Source organism: Haliaeetus leucocephalus, unplaced genomic scaffold (assembly GCF_000737465.1).
Source record: "Haliaeetus leucocephalus isolate CR32 unplaced genomic scaffold, Haliaeetus_leucocephalus-4.0 Scaffold351, whole genome shotgun sequence".
Lineage (NCBI taxonomy): Eukaryota > Metazoa > Chordata > Aves > Accipitriformes > Accipitridae > Haliaeetus > Haliaeetus leucocephalus.
Window position 1 is genome coordinate 4054630 of NW_010972787.1, and position 22201 is coordinate 4076830.

Consider the following 22201-nt stretch of genomic DNA (forward strand, 5'->3'; position numbering starts at 1 on the left):
GGTACTCTTCACAGGCTACTTTTTTCATTCCCTTCTCCCACCTTCTGCTTTTAGTTCATTAAATCCCTTCCAACACCCCAGCAGACACACTCCAGTCAACAGGTATGTTCATTTCACAATATTTCATGTCTGTTCTCAGAGCGATGTTTGTGGGCTCACATCCTCACCCCACCCACTCTACTTCCTATTTGAAATAACAACACAAGTGGGAAAACAATCGGGGTTTGCCAATGGAGGTTTCTTTAAAAAACATGCCTTTTCTGACCTTGTTTACTCCTTTCCTCAGTTCCTAACCATTATCACTACAGCTCCACTATTGCTCAAGGTACTGCAAGCAACAGTTTGCACCATCATGACGTAACAAAGTTAGTTGGTGAGGTTGGGCAGAAGTCCTGCAGTCAATGCTCAGATACTGAGCAGCAACTGCACACCTTTCATACCTAAGAGTTAGCAAAATCATGCTGCTGTAGTAGCCACGAAATGGCAAGTGCCTCCGTGGAAATAGCAGAGAGTCCATAGAAATCATTGTTGCTGGATTTCCTAATTTTCTTTTAATGTTGTGCTACTTCACAGGTCTCTGCAGAACAGAACATCTGATAAAAGCAGGGCAGAAAAATTGACAGCAATGGAAACATTTTTCTTGATGTTCCTATTGCCCGAACTTTATCACAAGCCAAAATCCAGCAACAAGATAAAACCTCAGGAAAAATAAATTGCTCAAAACAGACAATGCAATGTATTTTACTAAGAGAGCAGGCTACAGGCTGATGACGTCATCGTGCCTTCATTGAACTCACCATGGCTCTACTGATTTCCACCAGCACAACATGAACAGTAGGAGCAGATGAATACCGCATTGAAAAAAAACCCAAACATGTCATGAAGGGGAGAAGGTGTTCTAATAGAGATGGTCTTATGCAAGAAGTATAGGAAAAGAGCCCAGTCAAAGCAACTTAATTACCTTTAAGCAGAACATATGTCATCAGATCCAGTGAAGCACCAGTGTCTTTTTAAAGGGACAGGGTAAAGCAACAGAATTTCCCTGTACAAGCAACTTTTCACAACTTGCTATAAAATAGCTAAATAAAACTTTGACTGGCCTCTGCTCCAAATTATACACAGTGGATGTTTGAGGTGAGTGATTACCATCCAAACACTGTGTGCCAGCTGATCTCCATTTAGGAATACAGAAGTTCAGACAGGGGAGGCAGGTGGTATGGTGTTTCTTTCACCACAAAGTCCCAAACCTTCTCCTATAAGGGCATCAACTCACTCTTCACTCAGTTGAAAAGGGCTGCAGGATCTAAGTACAAAAGCTCAGTTTAACATTGTGGCTCTGCAGATAAGTGTGTGGAAGAGAGTAATACTCCACTCAGACAACATCCCAGCACCATCACCTCAAGCAGTACTGCAGAAATGGCCAGTAATATAAGCAAAAGAGCAAAAAAACCCCAAAACTCTGAGGCAGCCCAAAGAAGGATGTGGTCACAGCCTCATGCCACACATCTCTCTCGAGATGCTTGCTTCATTGTGCTTATATCTGTGAGGGAAATTAAAGGAAGGACTACTACTGTCCAACAATTAATGTTAAGTACTGAAGTAATTATAAACTGCTTGGAATGATTTAATCTACAAAATGCCAATGAATTGCTGCTTCCTGATACAAGTCTTGTTAATACGGCATTAAACCCATACAAAGGCACAGTCACTGTCACCTGCAGAAAAGTTCTATTCAATGACAAAAAAATCGTTCCCTAAGCATACAAAGTCATAAAAAATTACTTCTGAACACCCCATATTTCAATTACAAATACTTCAATTCAAGTCAGGCTCTTCAGTAGAGAAATAAATATGCTGTTGTAACATGCAAGTTACATACTTCTCTGCTACTTTTATATTCAAAGCCAAATGCAGCAGTCTGCTGTACAAACTAGCTGTCTAAGAGATATAAACACTAGATGAATGATAAAACTCCATTTTGTTATTAGAAAAAAATAATAATCTCACTTCTACCTGAGCCTTAACATTTTGCTCTCACAAAACATCATAAAAACAGGTCCTTTAAAGGGACATTTGAAAACCAGACAGGCAATCAACAGCTCAGATCTTATAAATGAAGTTATGAGTTCAATTGCCTTCCAAACTACATTTACTTCCACTCAAATTAAGTTTTCCTTGCTCTTGACATACTGACATCCCAGTCAGTGTGAGGGAAGATAATAAGATCTGTCAGTCTCTGGAAAAACTTTTAACAAACAAGGCTTTTTCTTAAAGAATTGTTTAGTTTGATTTTGCAAGCTTCACCAAGTCTCCTGAGGGGTGTATTTTGATCCATTGTGCCAGTGGCCTGTTAGAGACACTGTAACAGTGGAAGACTTAACCCCATCAAAAGATACCATCTCTCCTTCTTAAAGCAAAATGGGGCCAGGCTTACTACAGTTTCATTTTAAGACATCACCCCTGAGAATCAAGTTCAGCTACAGTTTATACTTAAAGCCCAGCAAATGAATATACAGTATATCTTAAGTATATTAAAAAAAAAATCTTTCAATGGCAAATGCAGCTGAAACTCCCCAAAGGAGATGAAAATGTTGTAGTAAATTTATGAAGTATTAAGTCGCACAAATTTATGCTATATGGAGAATAAAAACACAACTCCTAGAGTTGTTGAACATCATAACACTAAGTTTAAAGACCCAGATCCCCCCTCCCAATTAACATTTTTGTTTGAAGACTATAATTTGAAATTTCCTCTTGCTACGCCAATTACATTTTAAAACTTTTTCCTGTGAAGTTTAAGTGCACTGTCTTATTTGACACACAAAGTACTATTAAAAACAACCTGGAGTAGAAAAAAAAAATATGTTTTTCTTTCTTCAGTATCAAGCACCTGGCAAGTAAATGGAAGGTTCCTGCAAAGCCTTAAAGGCTATTAAAGGCATTCCTCTTTTCCCCTGGGGTTTTAAAGCTCAGTTATTTTTATTCCTCTTTAAGCCTATGAAATTACATCATCTTTTCCCCTTTGATTTACACTTTACAGTATTTTTTCCGCATTGTTCCTCAATTTGCTAATTCACTAATAAAACTGCCGTTGGCTCAGTCATGAAGTAACGGGAGAGGAAATGTCCAATATCACGCATCTCTTCGCAAAACAAGACCATTACTTTTTTCAGTTAGTTACGTACGTTAATATATAATTTTAAAAATTTGCAATTTATTATTTGTTTCAGCTACATACGTCTTTGACCTAGCTTGTCAAATCTTTGAGAAATAAACTAACAAACTGCCTTGGAAGGATCTCTACCAAAGCACTGTGATAAAGTATGAAAGTAAGAGCTTTCTGTTTGCTCAGTGTTTGTTAACTTCCCACAAATGCAACAGCATAAATCTACCACATAGGGTCAATTCCCTTCCTGGGCACTCGATGTTCTCTAAGCCCAAGATAACTTTGCACAAAAAACAGAATGCTGAGCTGCTTTCTGGCCCTGAATCTGGGCCTGTTGCATTCAAGAGAAGATTGCTGCAACTGTGTGAGCTCCCTCTTGTAAAACGGTCTTGTTCACTCCCATGAAACAGCTGCAAAAGCAAGACGGCTCCTCTAACACCTCATGCCCTCTCCCTCTATCCCCCCCCATACATACTGGGGGGGGAGGGGGAATCAATCAGCAGTAGCAAAAAAAATTGCTATTAAAGAACCGCTTCAGGAAGGTCATTACAGTTGACAATGATTTAGAACAGGACTTGAGAGAAGGACAAAGAGCACTGGCTGGAAAAAACAAGACATTTGTCCCCAGTGACAGAATCCTAGAATCACCCAAGTTGGAAGAGACTGCTGGAAATCAGCTAGTTCAACACCCCTGGCTAAAGCAGGGTCAGCTAGAGCAGGTTGTCCAGTACCATGTCATCCAGTTGGGTCTTCCATGTCTCCAAGAACACAGACTCCACAACCTCTCTGAGAAACCCGTTCCAGTACTGGACCACATTCACAGTAAAATAGTGGGGGGTTTCTGTGTTCAGACAGACATTCATGTGTTCTAATTTTTCTGTTGCATCTTGTCCTGTCACTAAGCACTACAGAGAAGAGCCTGGCTCGCTCATCTTCATCCACTCCTATTATATATTTATGCAAATTGATAAGAACCCCTCTGAGCCTTCTCTTCTCTAGGCTGAACACTCCCAGCTTTCTCAGCCTCTCCTTGTACAAAAGATGCTCCAGTCCCTTAATTGTCTTTGGGGCCCTGCACAGGACTCTCTTCATTAAACCTGTTTGTATCTTACACTGAGTATCCCAGAACTAGACACAAAACTCCAGATGTGACCTCACCAATGTTGAATAGAGAAGAAGGATCACCTCCCTTGACCTGCTGGCCATACCCTTCATACTGCAGCCCAGGACACTGTTGGCCTTTTCTTTGTCACTAGGGTGCATTGTTGGTTCATAGTCAGCTTGTCCACCAGCTCCCCAGGATCCTTCTGGACAAAGCTGCTTTCTAGCCTGGCAACCCCTAGTATTTACTGGTGCATGGGGCTGTAACTCTGCAAACACAGGGACTTGGCATTTCCCCTTCCTCAGCTTCATGAGATATCTCTCTGCTCAATTCTTCAGCCTGTCAACGTCCCTCAGAATGGCACCACAACCAGCTGGTGCATCAGCCACTCCTCACAGTTTTGTATTATCTGTAAACTTTTGAGGACATACTCCATCTGACTGTCAGGTCATTAATGAAGATACTGAACAGTGCTAGCCCCAGTATCGCACCCTGCAGTACAGCAGTCCAAGAGTTCCAGCACTTGGAAAGAAACTAGTCAGAGATGAAAAAAAACAATGGGTTCATCTATACTTCAGGTGCATAGACTGCAATTGCTTTTGCCATGCAATATTTGTATGCTAATGTGCACATATATAAAAATAAGTAAGACAACAAAACAGCACTACAAGATCTCTACGTAGTCATTCCTCCCAAAAGCAGGTCTTGCTTCTGGAATGCAGATAAAACTTCCTGTCCACCTAAACCAACAATCCCTCCTAGGTCACAGTTCTCCCCAAATACCAGCAACGAGCACAAACACACACACACACAGACACACACACAGTCCTCAAAGCTGCATAATCTTTCAAAGTTAAAAATGATGCAGTCTTCCTGCTATACAGAAAGTAAAGCAGGCCAGATTTTGTTTTTCAGTTTTTGGAGGCTCTTCCTTCTGGAGAAGGAGTCATCACATGGGACCACATCTGTGTATAGCTAAATCCACAAACAGCATCAAATTCTGTTGTGACCTAGTAAAGCAAGCGGTAGTCTAACATTTAAAATAGGGCAAATTGCAGTTACACACATTCTTGCATAGCATACATAATTGATAAGTCAAGACAATTTAAATTCATCCAGAGACCTTCTCTAGAGCCGAATTGAAGAGTCACATAAACTTCTTACTACCCAATTCCTATTGCTTACAAATGATCACATCCATACCACTCCTCCTTATCAGTGTCTTCTATACTCAGGCAGATATTGTCATGATCTTTCATCGTTGAATAAAAGAGATTGGACTTGCTTGGGACTGACTGTGGCAGAGGGAACTGCATTATTAGATGGCACTTAATTTTAGTGAAGGACTTGCTTCCTCCCCTGTAAGAGCAGGAAAGAAGCTACTAACCAAGTCCAGCACACATATGAAACTGCTTCCAACAGCTAACAAGACTTCTACCATCAGAAGGGAACATGCAGGTGATTGAATGCTCACCCTGAAGGTGTACAAGCTCTACTGCTCACTGTAGAGTATCCTGTAGGACAGGAAGAACTAAAATGTTAAACTTTGTTGGCCTATCAGTCAGCCTTATGAACGCTTTCACAGACCTGTCTGTGGTATAAGAGGAATACCTCTCTCCAGTCCGCCTTTGCTGCTCCCAGCACTGCCTTGCTTCACAATAGTTCCATAGCAGAGAAATCAATTATATTTTCAAGTGCCTTACCACTGCAGTTTGCCTCTTCTTGAATATCACACTATTTCCTCTACTTATATATTTCCTGTGAGCACTAAAAGCAGGAAAGGGAAGTTAACATACTAGGTAACATTTCACAGGTTTTGCACCCATTTTGTTATCACAAAAAGTCCCAGAATTTCTTACCTGCAACAAATGACCGCTTTACAGGAGAGTGCCAAGTCCAGAAAGCTCTGCCTGACTTCAAATGAAAGGGCATACTTGAGTGTGTGGCCATCAATAATCAGAGCAATATCGTTTTCTTTGCCCAGTGACTCCCCCAAATTGGTACAATGTTGGGTCAGAGAAGCTCTTGTTGCCTGAAGAATAAACAGAAAGAAATCATGTTTCTTCCTAATTTAAGAAAAGTGCATCCAAACCACAGCAAGGCATCTCTGGACGATGCAACAGAGCACAGTATGCACACATCCAAACTAGCACTGACACAAGTTAATGTTTTAACAGGACTTCATGCAGACATATTAATTTGGGTCACAAATGAGCAAAAGCTGCATCCGGTTGCCTAGGAACGCATGCTTTGTTTCAGTGCAGACTCTGGCATCTCCAGTACACACTGCTATATGACACATGTGCCCACACTAGTTGCGATACATCCTTTCCAACTACAGGGCAGGTATAACCTAATGCCTTTCATGGCTGTTGACACCATTCAAAGTGTTACTATTTATTCAAGCAGTATTCCCTACCCTAAAAACCTTTTCACTGACAGCTGCTGCTGGAAAAAAAATAAATCAAGTGTTCATGTTTCACTGTCACCCCAAATATCTCAACCTTCCTGCTGCAGTGAAATTCACATTTAAAGCAGTTTGTTTCATTCCCACGCAGGTTAGTTTAACCATCAGTTCCAGCTGAGTTAACCACTGCTAAATGGTTCCAAAAGTTGCTTGTGGTCTGAAGCATATACACTCTTTTTGACAAAGAAGGTCTTGACACACAGGACACAGGATGGCAGAACATGAAAAGCAAAGACTCCAGAACTAGTCAAACACTGCTTTTAGATGATGAATGATCACTAACTGCTAGATTATATAATTTTTCAGTTTTTCCCTTTGTTCAAAAAAGAGTAACAGTGGCACACACAGAAGTAACCTCTTTGTGTTTTAGCGAATCCTTACCCAGTTTCCTGTCTAGAGTTCTCTCCATTCTTAAGCCAACCAAAAAAAAAAAGTACTCCTGCTCATCTTAACTGAGCAGCTTCAAATAATTGTGCTAAAGCAAGTGTTTCACATGCTTCTGCTTACTGATATTTAAAAGTTACTCGTTTTGTGACCTGTCTGCACTGGTCTAAGCAAAACATGTATTCTTTTTTTCTTTATATAACAAGAAAAAAAAAAGAACGGTTATTTACTGTCAGAAATGAAAACGTGCTATTTATGCCTCATCACAACCCATTCATTGTTTCATAGATCCAGATCTCTCAAAATGATTGCAAAGCCACAAACCGTTGCCAAATGCTGCATTTCCTATTTGCACCTCGAGTTTAACAGACAGATGTTAAAAAAGAAAAAAACCTGAAGGTAGCTAAACTAGTTACTCTGGACTACACACCTGTTGGTCCTGAGGAACACATTACCTCAATGAAGGCCAGCAGTGATGCGAGTCTGGATTTTTCTCTCTCTAAGTTCAACTAAGAACAGGAGTTGGCATTTTCACACATAGTTGAGCAAACAACCAAAGATGTATGCAGGTTTCTATACGTGAACCCCCTTACAAAGACAGCAAAAGTAGTATTTAAAGTTGCACCTCTTTCACATCGAAGACAGAATCTGAGACAAAAAGCTCCAGTTCCATATCACACTACTAAAATGGTGGGAAACAAGTTTACATTCCTAAAATACTTCATTCAGTGATCTCTCCGGCATCTATCCATGAAGGGAAGAAATGGGGAAAAAACAACAAAGAGCTTCCTAGTACCATGGCTTCTTAATGTCTTGATCTAAGCTTTCACAAGCTGTTTCTGTGCACTCTAAAGAACAGACATGTCGTACTGAGGTGGTTTCTCTTCTGTGAAGTGATGGGAAACTCCCCTCACCCGGCTGCTTGCAGGGCTGTTTCTCACGTCTTCCCCCCTCGCTCCTCGCCATCTGTGCGGCATTTTGTCCTTTCGTGAACACGCTCTCCCAGAGATGCCGCCATCTTGGCTGAGGGGCTCAGCCATGCCCGGCAGCCCCGGCTGTGTCCGGCACAAGGCAGCCCCAGCCTCTCCTCGCCGAGGCCCCTGCAGCCCCCCGACACCTTGCCACAAACACCCAGGACACCCAACCGGTGGGCACTACTACAGAGTTCCGAGAAGCTGAGGTAAATCAATTCAGTATGTCAGACTACTGGAGACTGAGAGCCACTCCACACCCTTCAGGAGGGAGAACCACAGGCACTCCTTCTGGTTTATGGTAGCCCACCTCCCCCTCGCCCCCCCCTTTTTTTTCCTTATTCCTACAGTTCAGTAAGTCCACACTAACCCAAGTTATCTCACACTTGCTGAAGGCCAAGCACCAATAAAATCATGGCTGCTCAAGCGTTATACAGCCTGTCGGTGCTTCCCAGCCTCCCAACAGCCGCGGTCCCGCGAGCCACCACGGCAGCTCTGGCATCTCGTACTGCAGCCCTCAGGAGGGCCGCATTCTGCACACCCCAGTGCTGTCCTCTGTTCCTCTCACCTTCCCCCAGCTCCAATTTTGGTGGCAAAGTTTTAACAAGGTTGTAATAGCAATATTTACCCTGGTTAGAGGTATCCTGACCATAGCCATCAGCAACCACAAACAGTCCAAACTTCACTTCCATCACAGTAACAGCAGGATCATCCCAAATACTTTAGACTTCGACCACTCCAATAATGTTTTACTGAAATAATCAGCAACAAAAGTGTTCCCTTTCTGTTGATTTAAGGGGGTTTGGGGTTCTTTTTGTTGTTGTTTGTTTGTTTTAAACAAACATTTCTACTACAGGATTACATCAATGACATTTAAATGCCCATGTTCCTAAGATCATGGTAAAGTATTGCTTCCTTTATCATTTTATTTCCAGCTCAAATAACAATCACCTTGTTTCAGAAAAATACACTAGCTTACCAAATTAAATGATTATTTAATTTAAAAAAGGTTTTCCATGTGTAATACTGAGTGAACTTGATCTGACTTCTGTCAAGACAGGCAGCCACCACAGTACACAGAGCAGCAGGATTGAGTATACTGTAGTGGTTAGAGGCTACAGATTTTTGCTTTCCTTGAATCATGTTTCTCATACAAAACTCAGTAAATACGTTCAAGTCTGAAACGTATCACAAAAATGCTAAACATGGCAGCAATTCCAGCCATCTGCTACATGAAGTTCTGTAGTTTGCCTAGATGACTTTTACACAAATAAAGCCAGTAAATTAAAAGACAAAAATAGCCACACTCAATCAAACCAGGCCACGTCCATGGCCAAAAGCAACCAGACAAGAATGAGTCCAAGAATACAGCAAGCATATACCAGCACTCCCAAAGAGCCTCTGGACCCCCACAGCTGGCAGCTCAGGGACCTCCTGAGCCAGGTGCAGGGTCTGTTATGGGAGAGCCCTCGAACCCAGTTACCATCAAGAACTGTGGGAAGTGGATCAAAAAGCTAGCAAGGGAAGAGAGATCACCTTTCCTCTAGGGTAAATCAGAGTGCAGAACAGCATGCCGGCAAGGAGAAAACCCCAAGAAACATTGGAGATGAAATGATTATTGGGTGGTGAAGAAGTTGAGGACATGACAGCAGTCAAGACAGCACTACTGAGCAGAGGAGGAGAATCAGGTAGCCAGAATGACTGAACTTTCCTGGGCCAAATAGTTGGGAGAAGAATCAGGCCATTTTGACACAAAGAGTAGAGGAAAAAAAGGGAGGAGAAGTCGCTTTGCAATTTATTTTCTCTTGCCCCATTCATGGTATGGTAGTCAAACTCACTCTGATTCACTAAGAAACTAGCCCCAAACTGGAGGCAAATTTACAGAGTAAGCTATTGAGTATGACAGAGCATGCAATTCAGCCACTTAGAGACAGATTACATTTTGCACATTCTTTACTGCAAGAATGACTGAGCCATTCCCTGCTTCCCCGTTAAGCTGTGAGGGATTAGATTTATGACTTCATGGCACACTTTATTTACACTGTACCTGAAAATTTACCACCAAGTAGATGATTGTGCTTAAACCATTACGGACTGGTGCCAGGAAAACAAGGGTATGTCCTGGGGGGAAGAAAGCTGTTTTATCTAGTTCAACACTGTGCAGTGACAACATTCACCGAAATCCCAAGGATGGTATAAGGGATACAGTTTAGGTAATGTCCTCAGTAATAGAATTTTAACCCAAGAACCCTTGCCCCTGGGATCTTGGAGTAGGTGTCATTTCTTTTTCTTTACTGCTTCCTCTCAGTCTTGCTCAAACCTTTTTCTTACTCTCAAATGCAGAACTACTCCCCATCCTTCTCCCAAATCACCCCACAGGATTAAAAACTTCTGACTATTTGAAACCAAGGGAGACAGTCCCTACCCTTATTGCCAGTGTAGCCCTTCTGGCACTTCAGAGAAAACATCCTCATTTTCCTGTTGCTTCTTCACCGGACCCAAAAGAAGGTGAAGGGCCAGGGCCCAACCATCCTCTCCTGCAGAGGCAGAGGAGAACCTGAGGGCAAGTTCAGGAGCATTATTCAATATCCATCATCTGCTGCCCAAAAGAAAAGGTCACATGGCAAGAAGACGACTTGCAAAAGGTGATGTTTCTCATCAGATGAGATAGCTAGTCTCCATAGCTTACTAACATGGCTATGCATAAGCCTCATCCAATTCATGCCCTGGTCACTGAACTTACTCATCTTGTATACAAGGTATCACAGAATTAGTAACAGGCTTAATAATACCCCAAAAAGCTATCAAACAAGGATTATAAATCAGGCACCCTGTTTGAACAGCATTTTGTAAAGCTCTTGATATATTCTTCCATATGCATGGTTAACTTACAACCTAATAACTTATACAGTAAAAAAGCACTAATTATTATTTCTGGTTTTTCCAACTACTTAAAAATGTTGTTTAAAAAAAAAAAAACAAAACCAAACTACTGCTCCTGTAGGCCAGTGCAATTAAGCAGAAGAAGCTAGCCCTAAATCTCACTGGGTATATAAATAAAGACTTCCTAAGTAAGCAGAGGAACAAACATTTGGGAACCATGGGGAACTATATCATTCTGTAGGCAACTCATTACTGATAACTAGAGTAGAAATCTCTACTTTGATACCTAGCTTGTACTCTGTGTTTGACATCAAGTGATAAGTTTCTTCTTTGAGTCACATCAAGCAAGAATAAATCAATCCTTTACTAGAACAAGCATGATGGAGCAGAAATCAATAGTAGTCCCAAGAAACTTTCTGGATAGACTCAGACATGTGGAATACCTCTGCCATTTTTACTGAGTACCAATCAAAAGTAAATGGAAAGTTTGTCAGGAGTTCTGACAAAAATAGAATATTACAGAGAAAAATATTACAAGCACTTCACTTACCCCTAATACACTTCATTTTCCCTCCCTCAAGATTTCCTTTTGACACACAGAGCATCCAACTGCTCTGGGAAAACCTGGAGAGGTGCCTGCCAATCAGACCTTATCATACCGGCATATCAGGTAAGTTTCCACCAAATACTAAAAATACAGATACAGTTTTACTTACAGGTCAGAAGGTACATCAACTGAAAAGTCCATCAGTTTAATAGCCCTAATTCAGTGGGCTATTCAAATAAACACAGACACTTCATTAGTCAGTAGAGGACACGTGCACATGCTTAAGCTGTCTGTTGAATCAGAGCAACATTATCAGTTTAATTAGAGCTTCACAAGGGCTTAAGAATCCATTCATACAAGACCACCACCTAAATCAAAGCTTCACAGCACAAACATTAAAAAAAAATAAATCAGTTAGATTGCAAAGGTCAACCACAGAGCTCAAACTAAGGAAACTAAGAAAATTAGGTTTTCATTTATTTTTATTCTATTTTTGCACATTTGACATGGTTGGGGGAGCTGATTCTAAAAACATCAACAATTCTGACTCACACAAATGCATTTAAGGGTTAATGTTAGGGTGTCTGTACTTAAGTTAAATTCAAGACATGGTGGTGTATTCCATAATAAACCTACCCCACCTGCTTTTCCTGTTTGTTTTCCCATTTCCATTTCAACAAGTCACAACCACAAATACAAACTCTGAGCAGAGCATTTACCTGCATTACTGTCTTAAACTTTCAGATTTTATTCTTCTGTGTGTGTATATTTTCCATTCAGAACACCAAGTAACATTATTAGTACACTACTACAACTCTCCATAGCAAAGTATAATTTGTTGACAGGCAGAAAACAAAAACATCCTGAAGCAGAGTTTGTGTGGTCTTCTCTGGAATGCACTCTCAGGATCTTTAACAAATCTTTTAATAGCATGTTTGTATATTCTCACTTTCCAAAGCTGGAAATCAGAAAAACACTGCTATGTCCAACTTTGTATTGAAATAATGAAACTGACAAATACATTCTGGAATTTCCCAGGCTATTATTTTGTAGTTTAACAGAGCAAATACAATTAATTTTCACATGATGCTTAGAATGAATTTGGAAGTCAATGCAATCAGAGCTAAGTTAATCAGAGGTCTTCTGACTTCACTGAGAACAAGAGTTTACTCCTCAATACCATAATAAAAACATCAGAAACATTCCTACACAGGCTATATAACAAGACATTAAGAGAGGGGGTTTTGTGTGCCTTTGGGTGTTTTGATTTGGTGTTTGGGGCGGGGGGAGGTTGTGGTGGTGTTTTTTTTAACAGCAGCAGCACACGATACAGCCCACTCCCTCCCATAAGAGCTTTAAGTTTGCATGCTACAGCAAGAAATATTAGTGTATGAAGCAATTTGGTATCCAACACAGAACAACAATACCAGATACTTGCCAAGGAAAAAAGAAAAGTCAGTAGTACTTGCAAAAACTTTGGGTGCAAAAGACTTCAGCAGGATAACACCCGTTCCCTAAGTTTATCTTACAAATAAACTGATACCTAGAGAAAAGCTAGACAATTACTGTAAGATGATCAGCTCCAAATCTCCTCTTCCCCTTCCTCCCCTGCTTTTCCCTGGAAAGGCTCACAAAGTCACTGAAACAATAGCAGGAGAAAGAAACGAAGCCTCATTTGCATCGCAACTACTCTCATGTTTCATTCTAAGCACAGACTGATAACATAGCCCACAAGGCAAAAGGTCTTGGGAAGAAAACTAAATGGCAAATAGCATCACGTAGACAAGAAGGCCTGTTCAGCTGAAGAGAACTACTCACCCCCAGACCTGGGACCTCTGAGACACACACACACACACACACTCATTAAGCCTAAATCAGCCTTACATTTGGGCCTTCTTGGGCACCTACATTTCACACACTCTTCCTGTATGGCCTTTCCCCTATCGCAGAAGGGCTAAAGTGATCCTCACAGAACAAGAGATATTAAACTAACACTTAACTTAAACTAATGTAAAGTCAACTGCATATACTACTACTTGCTTTATTTATCATAAATCTAGGAAGTACTGCTAGCTACAGCAGTTTAAAGATTTTTTTCTAAGTTAACTTCTTCCATCATCCTATAATTCATTTCCAAACCACTAAATCTGTCAGATGATACAAATTACACAATCTGCTAACTCATTGTTCTGGAGTATACTGAAGTGCCAGCTCAACCTATTTTACCAATCCAAGAATTTACTTTTTAGGACTCCTGCTGTTTCCTTCCCATACATAGATAATGTGAATAATCACATGTAACAACTTCTTTACTGTGCTGAAAAAAGTGGTTTCAAGCCAAAATACCAGCCATGTCCCCCGCCTCCTTCAGCATTAAATGAAAAAATCTTCCAAGGACTTAAGACAAGCAAGGACTTCACTGCATAACCCCATTCAAGATAACATTCACCAGCCCTACTTCACAGAAAATATTCCGCTGTATCTTAATTGCAACTCAGAAGCTCCACCACATGTTTGGTGAAGTCTTTCACTTCAAACTGTCTAGTTGCTGCACCAGAGGGATCTGTAAAGACATCTGGCAGAAGAATAGGGATAACGAGCATAAAGGCAAGACAAACTAATGTTTAAACCAAAGCTGGTGAAACATGATACAAGTATTTAGAGCAACACATGTTGGGCAGAAGAGTCACTGGAAGTGCTTTCCACAATAAATAGCACATGGGCAAGTACTAACCTTGAAACCTCTCTTAAAACCAAGGAAGAAATACCACTTTATCTACAGAGCAAATACTCGTTTTTACCAGTCTTCCAAGTTAGGCCCCAAACTTGACTAGGGCAGCAAACAACTTCAATTTCTGAAAGCAAACAGGCAAGTTCCAAAGACCTAGTTACAAGCAAGTGTGTGAAGTACATTAAAGATGACTTCTTGTGCACAGAAAGAGGCCAACTGCAGGATTTGTTGGTCAGGTTCCTCTGCCCCCCTTCTTTTGTGACTTCCTACAACTGATCTGTCTTCAAACAGCTGATACTTTAACTGCTTCTGTGCACTTTTAGAGTTAGATTGCGGATGCAAATACAAATTCAAACACAGTAGTGTTTGCTAGGTACAGTGTCACCCGCTTACATAAAACCAATCCCAACGCCCTGGTTTACAGCCAATTAAATGGAAACTCAAAACATCATTAGAATTTAAAATATTTGATTATTAATATGAGGATATGCATGGCCTAATACGATCAACTCTACAATAACATGGACTTCCATGTTCAACTCACAAAAGTTTTCAGGCAAACATTTGCATACTTTCTTAACTATGAGACTGTTCTTAAGAGCATCCACTGAACTCCCCTGGCTTTCTTCTACCCTTAAAACTATGACACAATTAAAAAAAAAATCAAACTTTACAGCTGTATGGACATTAGTCTGACCACCTAGCTACACAGTGCAACAGATAAGGCAGTATGTGTTGACAGAGTAGGCTATATTCCTCTGCCATACTTTCTTGCCTTTTGCCTTTTTCACCACAGCATAACCATTAACTCACATTCAGCTTGTGACCCACCTACTCCTTTTCTGTCCCCCACCTTGTGTTCTCATGGTTAAGCACTCCTGTGCAAGAATATGATCTTGCATCTTCCCTTTTTTTCTATAGCTTCTTCTAGAAGACGCCAGGATAAAGGACTAGAAAAGCAGAAAAGTGTGATCAGGTGCTCATACAAGTTCTGAGACTCATGAAAGACTTGGAAGTGTCTCACAAGATGAATATACCTGAAGGAACAGCAGTAATATTGGGACCTATGAGCTATAGGATTATAGCAGAGGAGCCAATAGGAGAAATTAGACTAAGATGACTCCTAGAAAAACTTATGTACCAAAATATCTCAATAATACACAAAGAGACAAACTATGGGTCTCCATAAGAACACCTATCACCTGTAAGGTTCTTGTAAAACCAAAAGTAGAAATATTAGCAATGAGGTTGTTTTGTTTATTAACTCACTGAAAACAGCCCTTATGCAGAGATGCCTCTGAAGATTACACATTTTTAAAACCCAATTTTAAGAGTCCATCAATTTCTTAGCTTCACAGGAAGAACAGAATATAAGGACACTCTCCAGTTCCAAAGCCAAGAGATCCTCTGAAAGCTGAAGACTCCAACTGTGAATACTTCGCTACTTCACATTTCAGAAGAAATACTATGAGCATCTCCCAGTTTAGGAAACCTTGAATACTTAAAAATACATGACTCAGTTCAAATTCAGCCTGTACACACAAAACCACTTAGCAAATGGATCATGGGAGAAGATCAGATCCCATCGGACTACCTTCAATTTATTCTTTTCAGTATGATCAATATTTAACCAAAAAAAAATAATCAGGGTCATCAACAGCTGTTGCTCAGTATTACTGGACTGCTCTACCTATGTCACACGTTGATTTGAAGAGATATGTAAGAGCAGACACTGTGTGAGCGCTCCAATGACACTTCACACTAACAAACCCTAACTTGATCCTCTAAGTCCCAATCAAATACTTGACTTCACCACTTTGAAGCGATTCTCCAAAGAAAGACTGAAATGTATAAAGTGTGCCATTATTTCCTCTCTAATATAAAACAAGCATGATTTTGACAAAACTTCAGCCTGAACTAGTTATAAGACATTCGATCCCAGATTCCTCTAACATGAGTGCCAAGATAGTTTAATATTCTCAGAGCCTGGTGAGAACAGGAGCATGTATGTACAATAGCTGGGAAACAGTATATTCTGAACCATTTCTGCAGGTATCATAAAGAAAACCTGCAGTTTTAAAATCATTCCCAGCAAGATTCCTCACAAAGCCCCTGGAAGCTTAACTTTGAGTGATACGAGTAGATAATTTTTCCAAAAGGTATTATTATGGTCATCATCTGCCTTCCCATGAGAGTCTGGAGAAGCTGATCAAGCAAAATCTGCATTTGTCTCATGAAAGTATTTAATACGCTCAGATACCACAATTACACACAAACCATGCCAGCAATATGCCATCTGTTCATCCAAACCCATTTATGAGAGTAAGTTCACCGTAAGTCACCTCAGGACTTAAGGGTATTAGTGGATGAAAAACTGAATATGAGCCAGCAATGTGCACTCCCAGCCCAGAAAGCCAATTGCATTCTGGGCTGCATCAAAAGAAGCGTGACCAGCAGGTTGAGGGAGGTGACATTCCCTCTACCCCCTCTTGTGAGACCGCACCTGCGGTACTGCATTCAGCTCTGGAGCCCCCAATATAAGAAGAACATGGACCTGTTGGAGCAGGTACAGAGGAGGGCCATGAAGATTATCAGGGAGCTGGAGTACCTCTCCTATGAAGACAGACTGAGAGAGTTGGGGTTGTTCAGCCTGGAGAAGAGAAGGCTCCAGAGAGACGTTATAGCAGCCTTCCAGTACCTAACAGGGGCCTTCAAGAAAGCTGGAGAGGAACTTTTTACAAGGGCATGTAGTGATAAGACAAGGAGTAATGGCTTTAAACTGAAAGAGGGTAGATTGAGATTAGATATTAGGAAGCAATTCTTTACTGTGAGGGTGGTGAGACACTGGAACACATTGCCCAGAGAATTTGTGGATGCCCCATCCCTGGAAGTGTTCAAGGCCAGGTTGGATGGAGCTTTGAGCAACCTGGTCTTGTGGAAAGTGTCCCTGCCCATGGCAGGGGGGTTGGAACTAGATGGTCTTTAAGGTCCCTTCCAACCCAAACCATTCTGTAATTCTACAATGTTTTAAGAACAACAACAACATATAAAATATTAGGCAAATATTGTTACACAGCAAGTGCAAATATCACTAGAAATGTAAGGCAAGACAACAAGAACCCATTCATAAAACACGTTAATCAAATGACTCACTAATTCTACACAGCAGTACTTGATTATTTCATAGCACCATGATTTTGCTTGATGAATATGATCTCCTACCATGCCAAGAAAAACATCATATGCAGGACCCAGAGATATTAGATGGCCTCACTCAGATCATTTTCATAGCTTTGAATCTAACTTCGACCTGAAATTCCTTCACAGTAAGCCAACTAATCTAAAACATCTACATACAAAGAGTCCTTAATCTGCATAGCAAGTCTCAGGTTATCACACATACAGACCAAATCTTGCCTTAAAAAATTAGAAAAACAGATCATATCAGTACTTTTATGTCTCCAGTGGCAGCTGAAAGTCCAGATGAATTGGACCATCAACAGCTATAGCAAGAGCTGTAGATAATTATTCAAGGATGTTTCCAGTTCTGTAACAAACTGATTATGCAAGAGCCAGGGAACTTGGTAAATCAGGAAGAAAATACACCCTAAAGAAACCTCTGTTCCATCAGCAGTACATTTATCTCCAAGCATGTTCCACATAGTCTAAGAAGAAAAATGAGTAGATCTTTTACAAGCTTTGTCTGATCACTGAAAAGTCATCTCCAAATATGTCAGTCAGACGTACTATCTCAAATACATATCCTGTATAAAGATTGCAGGTAGTTCAAGTACACGGTAAAGTACAGCACTAAACAGCTGACCACTTGAGAAGTACACGGTTAAGTGTTCAATTCCAACTTAATGCAGAATGCCAGATGGCTGCATGCTAAACTTAAGGCTCTCAGTGAAGAAAAGTGGTGTCTTCATAAAGGAGTATGTATGAAGTCCCTCTGCAATCCATGAGCTGGGGGCTCAGAGGGAAGAGGGAGAGAAGTACAAAGAGAGGCTTCTTCCAAATTAAAAGGTAAAACCGATTTGTTCAACATTTCACTAACCAATCCGCAAGATGGGAGATGACCAAGTATCATGGCAGTGTGTGCTGCCAGAAGCAGTGGTCCTAGCATTTTAGCCTTTTGAAATAAAACCTCCAGGTTCCTGCAACATTACTTTTCCCTCAGATTAGAGAGATACTGATTATGGGAGCGGCCTCTTCAAAACGCCAATCTTAACTGCAAACCCTCACTAAAATACTAGATTTATTTCTTAAAAATCAAGGAAAGTGACACAAGTCTCAGCATTCTCAACCCAAAGAACTGACATCTTAAGTAGTCATCCAGTGCAGCATGGCTGCCAAAGGCACCATCTTGAAACCCATGAGCCTTTTGCAACCCTTCCTTGAGTTCTCAGAGGACAAAGCTTGCTGCATAAAAAAGAATTGTAGAAAAAACTACAGTCAAAGGGATGATTCATCATCAAATGTTCTTCAAATACTATGAAATACCACATTTGTTCAGTTTGACATTTTTAAATATTTCTAACTTTAGCAAGAAACACGTGTACCGTGGGAAGACTAGGGATTTCAAATAGTATAACTAAAATCCTGTTCTCTTCACACTAAGAAGATAATTAGGCTTATTACATGACTTTCATTTACTCCAGAAATGCTCTACATCAGACAGTCTCTCTACTGCTTTCAATACATCTTAGATGTTTGACCACAGAACAGTCTATGGTACACATAAGATAGTTTGTATCTCATACTACAGAAAGGGCAAGAAGGAAATGCTTGTTCTGGACACTAACACATCTGTGTAATTATTAAAAGCAACTGTATTCTGCCAACAGGAAGCAGTCTGTTAGTTTTGCTAACAAGCTAGAATACCTCAGTGCCTTTATATTTTGATATTTTAGCTTTATTAAATTCATTCAACAGAGTAGGCTTTTTGTTTTATTTCCTTCTACTTCTGTCAAACAAGTCCCAATTGCTTTTTCTCTTTCCAGTATAACAGTCCAGCTTTTCTGGAGCAAGAACAAGCTCTTGTTTAGACCTCCAAAGAAATTACATTTCTGCTAAGTAATTTCCCAGAGATAAAAGCCAACCTTTCATCTCACTGGGTAAATCTTCAGATCAAGAAGAAACCACAACCTTCTGCTTTAGATCATGAAGATATAGGATTCTGTGTTACAGTATCTTAACCACATGCTTTTGTGTTTTAAGTTCTTAGTACACACGGATGCCCACAAAGTCCTAAAGAGAATTCAGCCAAAAAATGACACTGGTGTGTGGACATACAAGTCAGCCTATAATTTACTCCCAGAAAAGAAGAGTGGTATTTTCTCATTATATACATGTAGGGTGCTTAAAAGACCCATATCTCAGTTAGAGATCCTGACTTTTTCACATGTATGCGTCTATAAAAGAAAACATACAAAGTAATGTGGATATGTATTATCACTATTATAATACTCTGGTTGATATATATAAAAAACATAACCATCCTGATTCAACGAGATTAGAACAACTTTTCCTGAAAGGGAGACAGAAAGAACAGCCAACAACATAGCCAAGACAATACTGACAGAGTTTTATCACTGCTAATAAGGAATCCATGTTTATTAACGTATAAAAGACTGAACAGTAGCCACAGTGAAATATAGACTGGATGACAGAACCCACCTTTTCTCCAGAAGAATGCTATACACAGGAAACGCGTAGTACTGAGTAGATTGATTTGTACAAGACAGGACTGCCTCAACATGATTTTCCCATGCTGCACTGTTGCCAGTACAGACACAAGCATGTTCCAAAAATAGCGTTCACTATGAAAAAATCATTTAGTATTTTCAAGTCATACTACATCTGTAGTTTGCAAAAGAAGAAGTTCTGGTTTTACCTTATATGAAAAGGTAACGTCAATCTGTAAGACATCAAAATAAAGCTGGAAGGACAGAATTTTCCTCTCTACAGACTAATAAAATTTAAAAAAGGACTAGGGAAAGCCAGAGGCTTCAATTAGTTTTAGTCTTCCACTCAGTTTCCTCTCCAAAATCCCCCTTAAAAAAAACCAAACAACCCACTATTAGCATCTGTGTAGTTAATAGCTCAATTGCATGCTAGTGTAAGTAACAGAGGCCATACCGCTGTCAGAGTTCATAGCCAAAGTTATTCCAGTACTTAAGTAAAAGGAAACTGCTTTGAGCATTAAGCCAAACAGCAAACTATAAACTCAAAGCTACTCAAGACAGTCCCACTCATGCAACAAGCCAACCTGTCGTATTAGTCTCCCTTTCAAGTGTTTGTGTACTATCAAATCTGTTTCTTCCAGTGAAGCTGAGAAAGTTCCAGAGCAGCTGATTAGCACAGGCAAGCTCTGTAATAAAACTGGCTTTTAAGCAGCAAATTGCTTTTAACCCAATTTGTTTTCTTAAAGCCCTGGTTTTGATTTAGACACAATACAGGTATTGAACAGAAATATGAGAGAAGTTAGTTCTTGAAACACCCTCTGAGATTTTACTTCTACCTTTAAAGCACGACAACCATCAGAAGTTACTCACGCTCCTTGGACTATGTATTTTTCCTTTTTACCTATGGCTGACTAGGCAATAAAGCAACACACAAAGGTGTTTTCAGAAGGATCTGATACAAGCTGTACTCCCATGACCTTACCTCTTTCCCAACAGCCTCTTGGAAATGGGGAACACGCACATTTGTTGACTGTTCCCATCCAACTGGGATTGCTGTAAGGACTCCTGAGCTCATTTACAGTCCCAGAACATCACTGACTCATTAAAGAATTAGTTCAGGCTTCCTACCCTTTGGCAGCTGCCCAAGAGCAGGTAGGGTGCAACAGGCTGTCCTCGCCACTTCATTCCTGGCCTCAGTCCCATCTGCGCCCTCTCAGGACTTCTAATGAAAGAGTCCAGCAAGCAGACAGCGAGGTAACGTTCTCATGCCTCAGCTAACCCCTTCAGCGAGCAACTGGAAAGATCACAGTCAAGACTGACAATGCTTGTGTTAAAGACAAAACAGTGCCTAAATTGCCCCACAAGAGCAGGTGAAGGCTGAGCAACAGCCTAAGCAAAGAAAACACCAAGCATGTCCTGAAGAACAAGAGTCTGGACACTCCTGCACCTCAGAAACAGATTGTCAGAAGTAGAGATGAAGAAGCAGGAACAGCAAAGATGTGGGAAACTGGATTTTCTGTCATGCCCCAAAACTAAAATTAAGAGCTCTATAGCTCAGCATTCAAGGAGAGAACAGTAGCAGGACTAAAAAAGTTTACCTTGGATTACAGTTTTTAAACCCATCAATTACGGTGCTGAAGTAGAGGCATACACTAGGGAAGGAGAGAAACCCTATTGCATTCAACAAGCAAGATGCTAGGAAACATCCCTGCCACATCAGCAGCAAAGATCTTCACTATCTGTACACTTGCTGGATCTATAGGATCAAAAAACTCTCACTCAGTAATTAGTGACAGAAGAGCTATCCAAAACACTGACATTGGCAGAGCAGGTAAAAAAATAATGAAAACTGAAGTTAGCATTACACTCAAATACCAGAAATGCAGATAGCTGTATACATGTTCAGCTGATACAGGACCTATAGCTGAACTATCTGCAAAGCATTAGATCACGAAATGAAAAAAGCACGGCAAAATTATCCAACTGGTTTTATGCAAGCCAGCCTGTTGAATCAACCTACTAGTTTTGCTCAAATAAGATTTGGTCACGATGCCAACTCTTCTGCCACCGTTTGATTACAAAATTAGTACTACACAACAATAACATCAGGTAAATACCTTAAGGTTGTCCAGCTTTAACACCTTTTGTCAGAGGAAGTCTGAAGAGTAGATTTTTCTAACAGAGTTCTACCAAGATCAATTCACGCTCAATGCTGTTGTTTATCTTCAAAGCACCAAAAGAAATGCAAACCTTTTGTTTTGCA

At 40.4% G+C, this 22201-nt stretch overlaps 1 protein-coding gene across 8 annotated transcripts in view; it reads right to left on the reverse strand.

Annotated features, from left to right (window-relative positions):
- ATP8A2 (ATPase, aminophospholipid transporter, class I, type 8A, member 2) overlaps nucleotides 1–22201 on the reverse strand; it is a 310653-nt gene that overhangs the window by 205754 nt on the left and 82698 nt on the right. For all 8 annotated transcript variants that reach the window (XR_774672.1, XM_010572662.1, XM_010572661.1 and 5 more), the window contains one exon: nucleotides 6128–6300. Coding sequence is in view for 7 of the 8 variants with exons in the window: in XM_010572662.1 (XP_010570964.1) it covers nucleotides 6128–6300 (173 nt within the window). In the remaining variant the exon portion in view is untranslated. The remainder of the gene's footprint in view (nucleotides 1–6127; nucleotides 6301–22201) is intronic.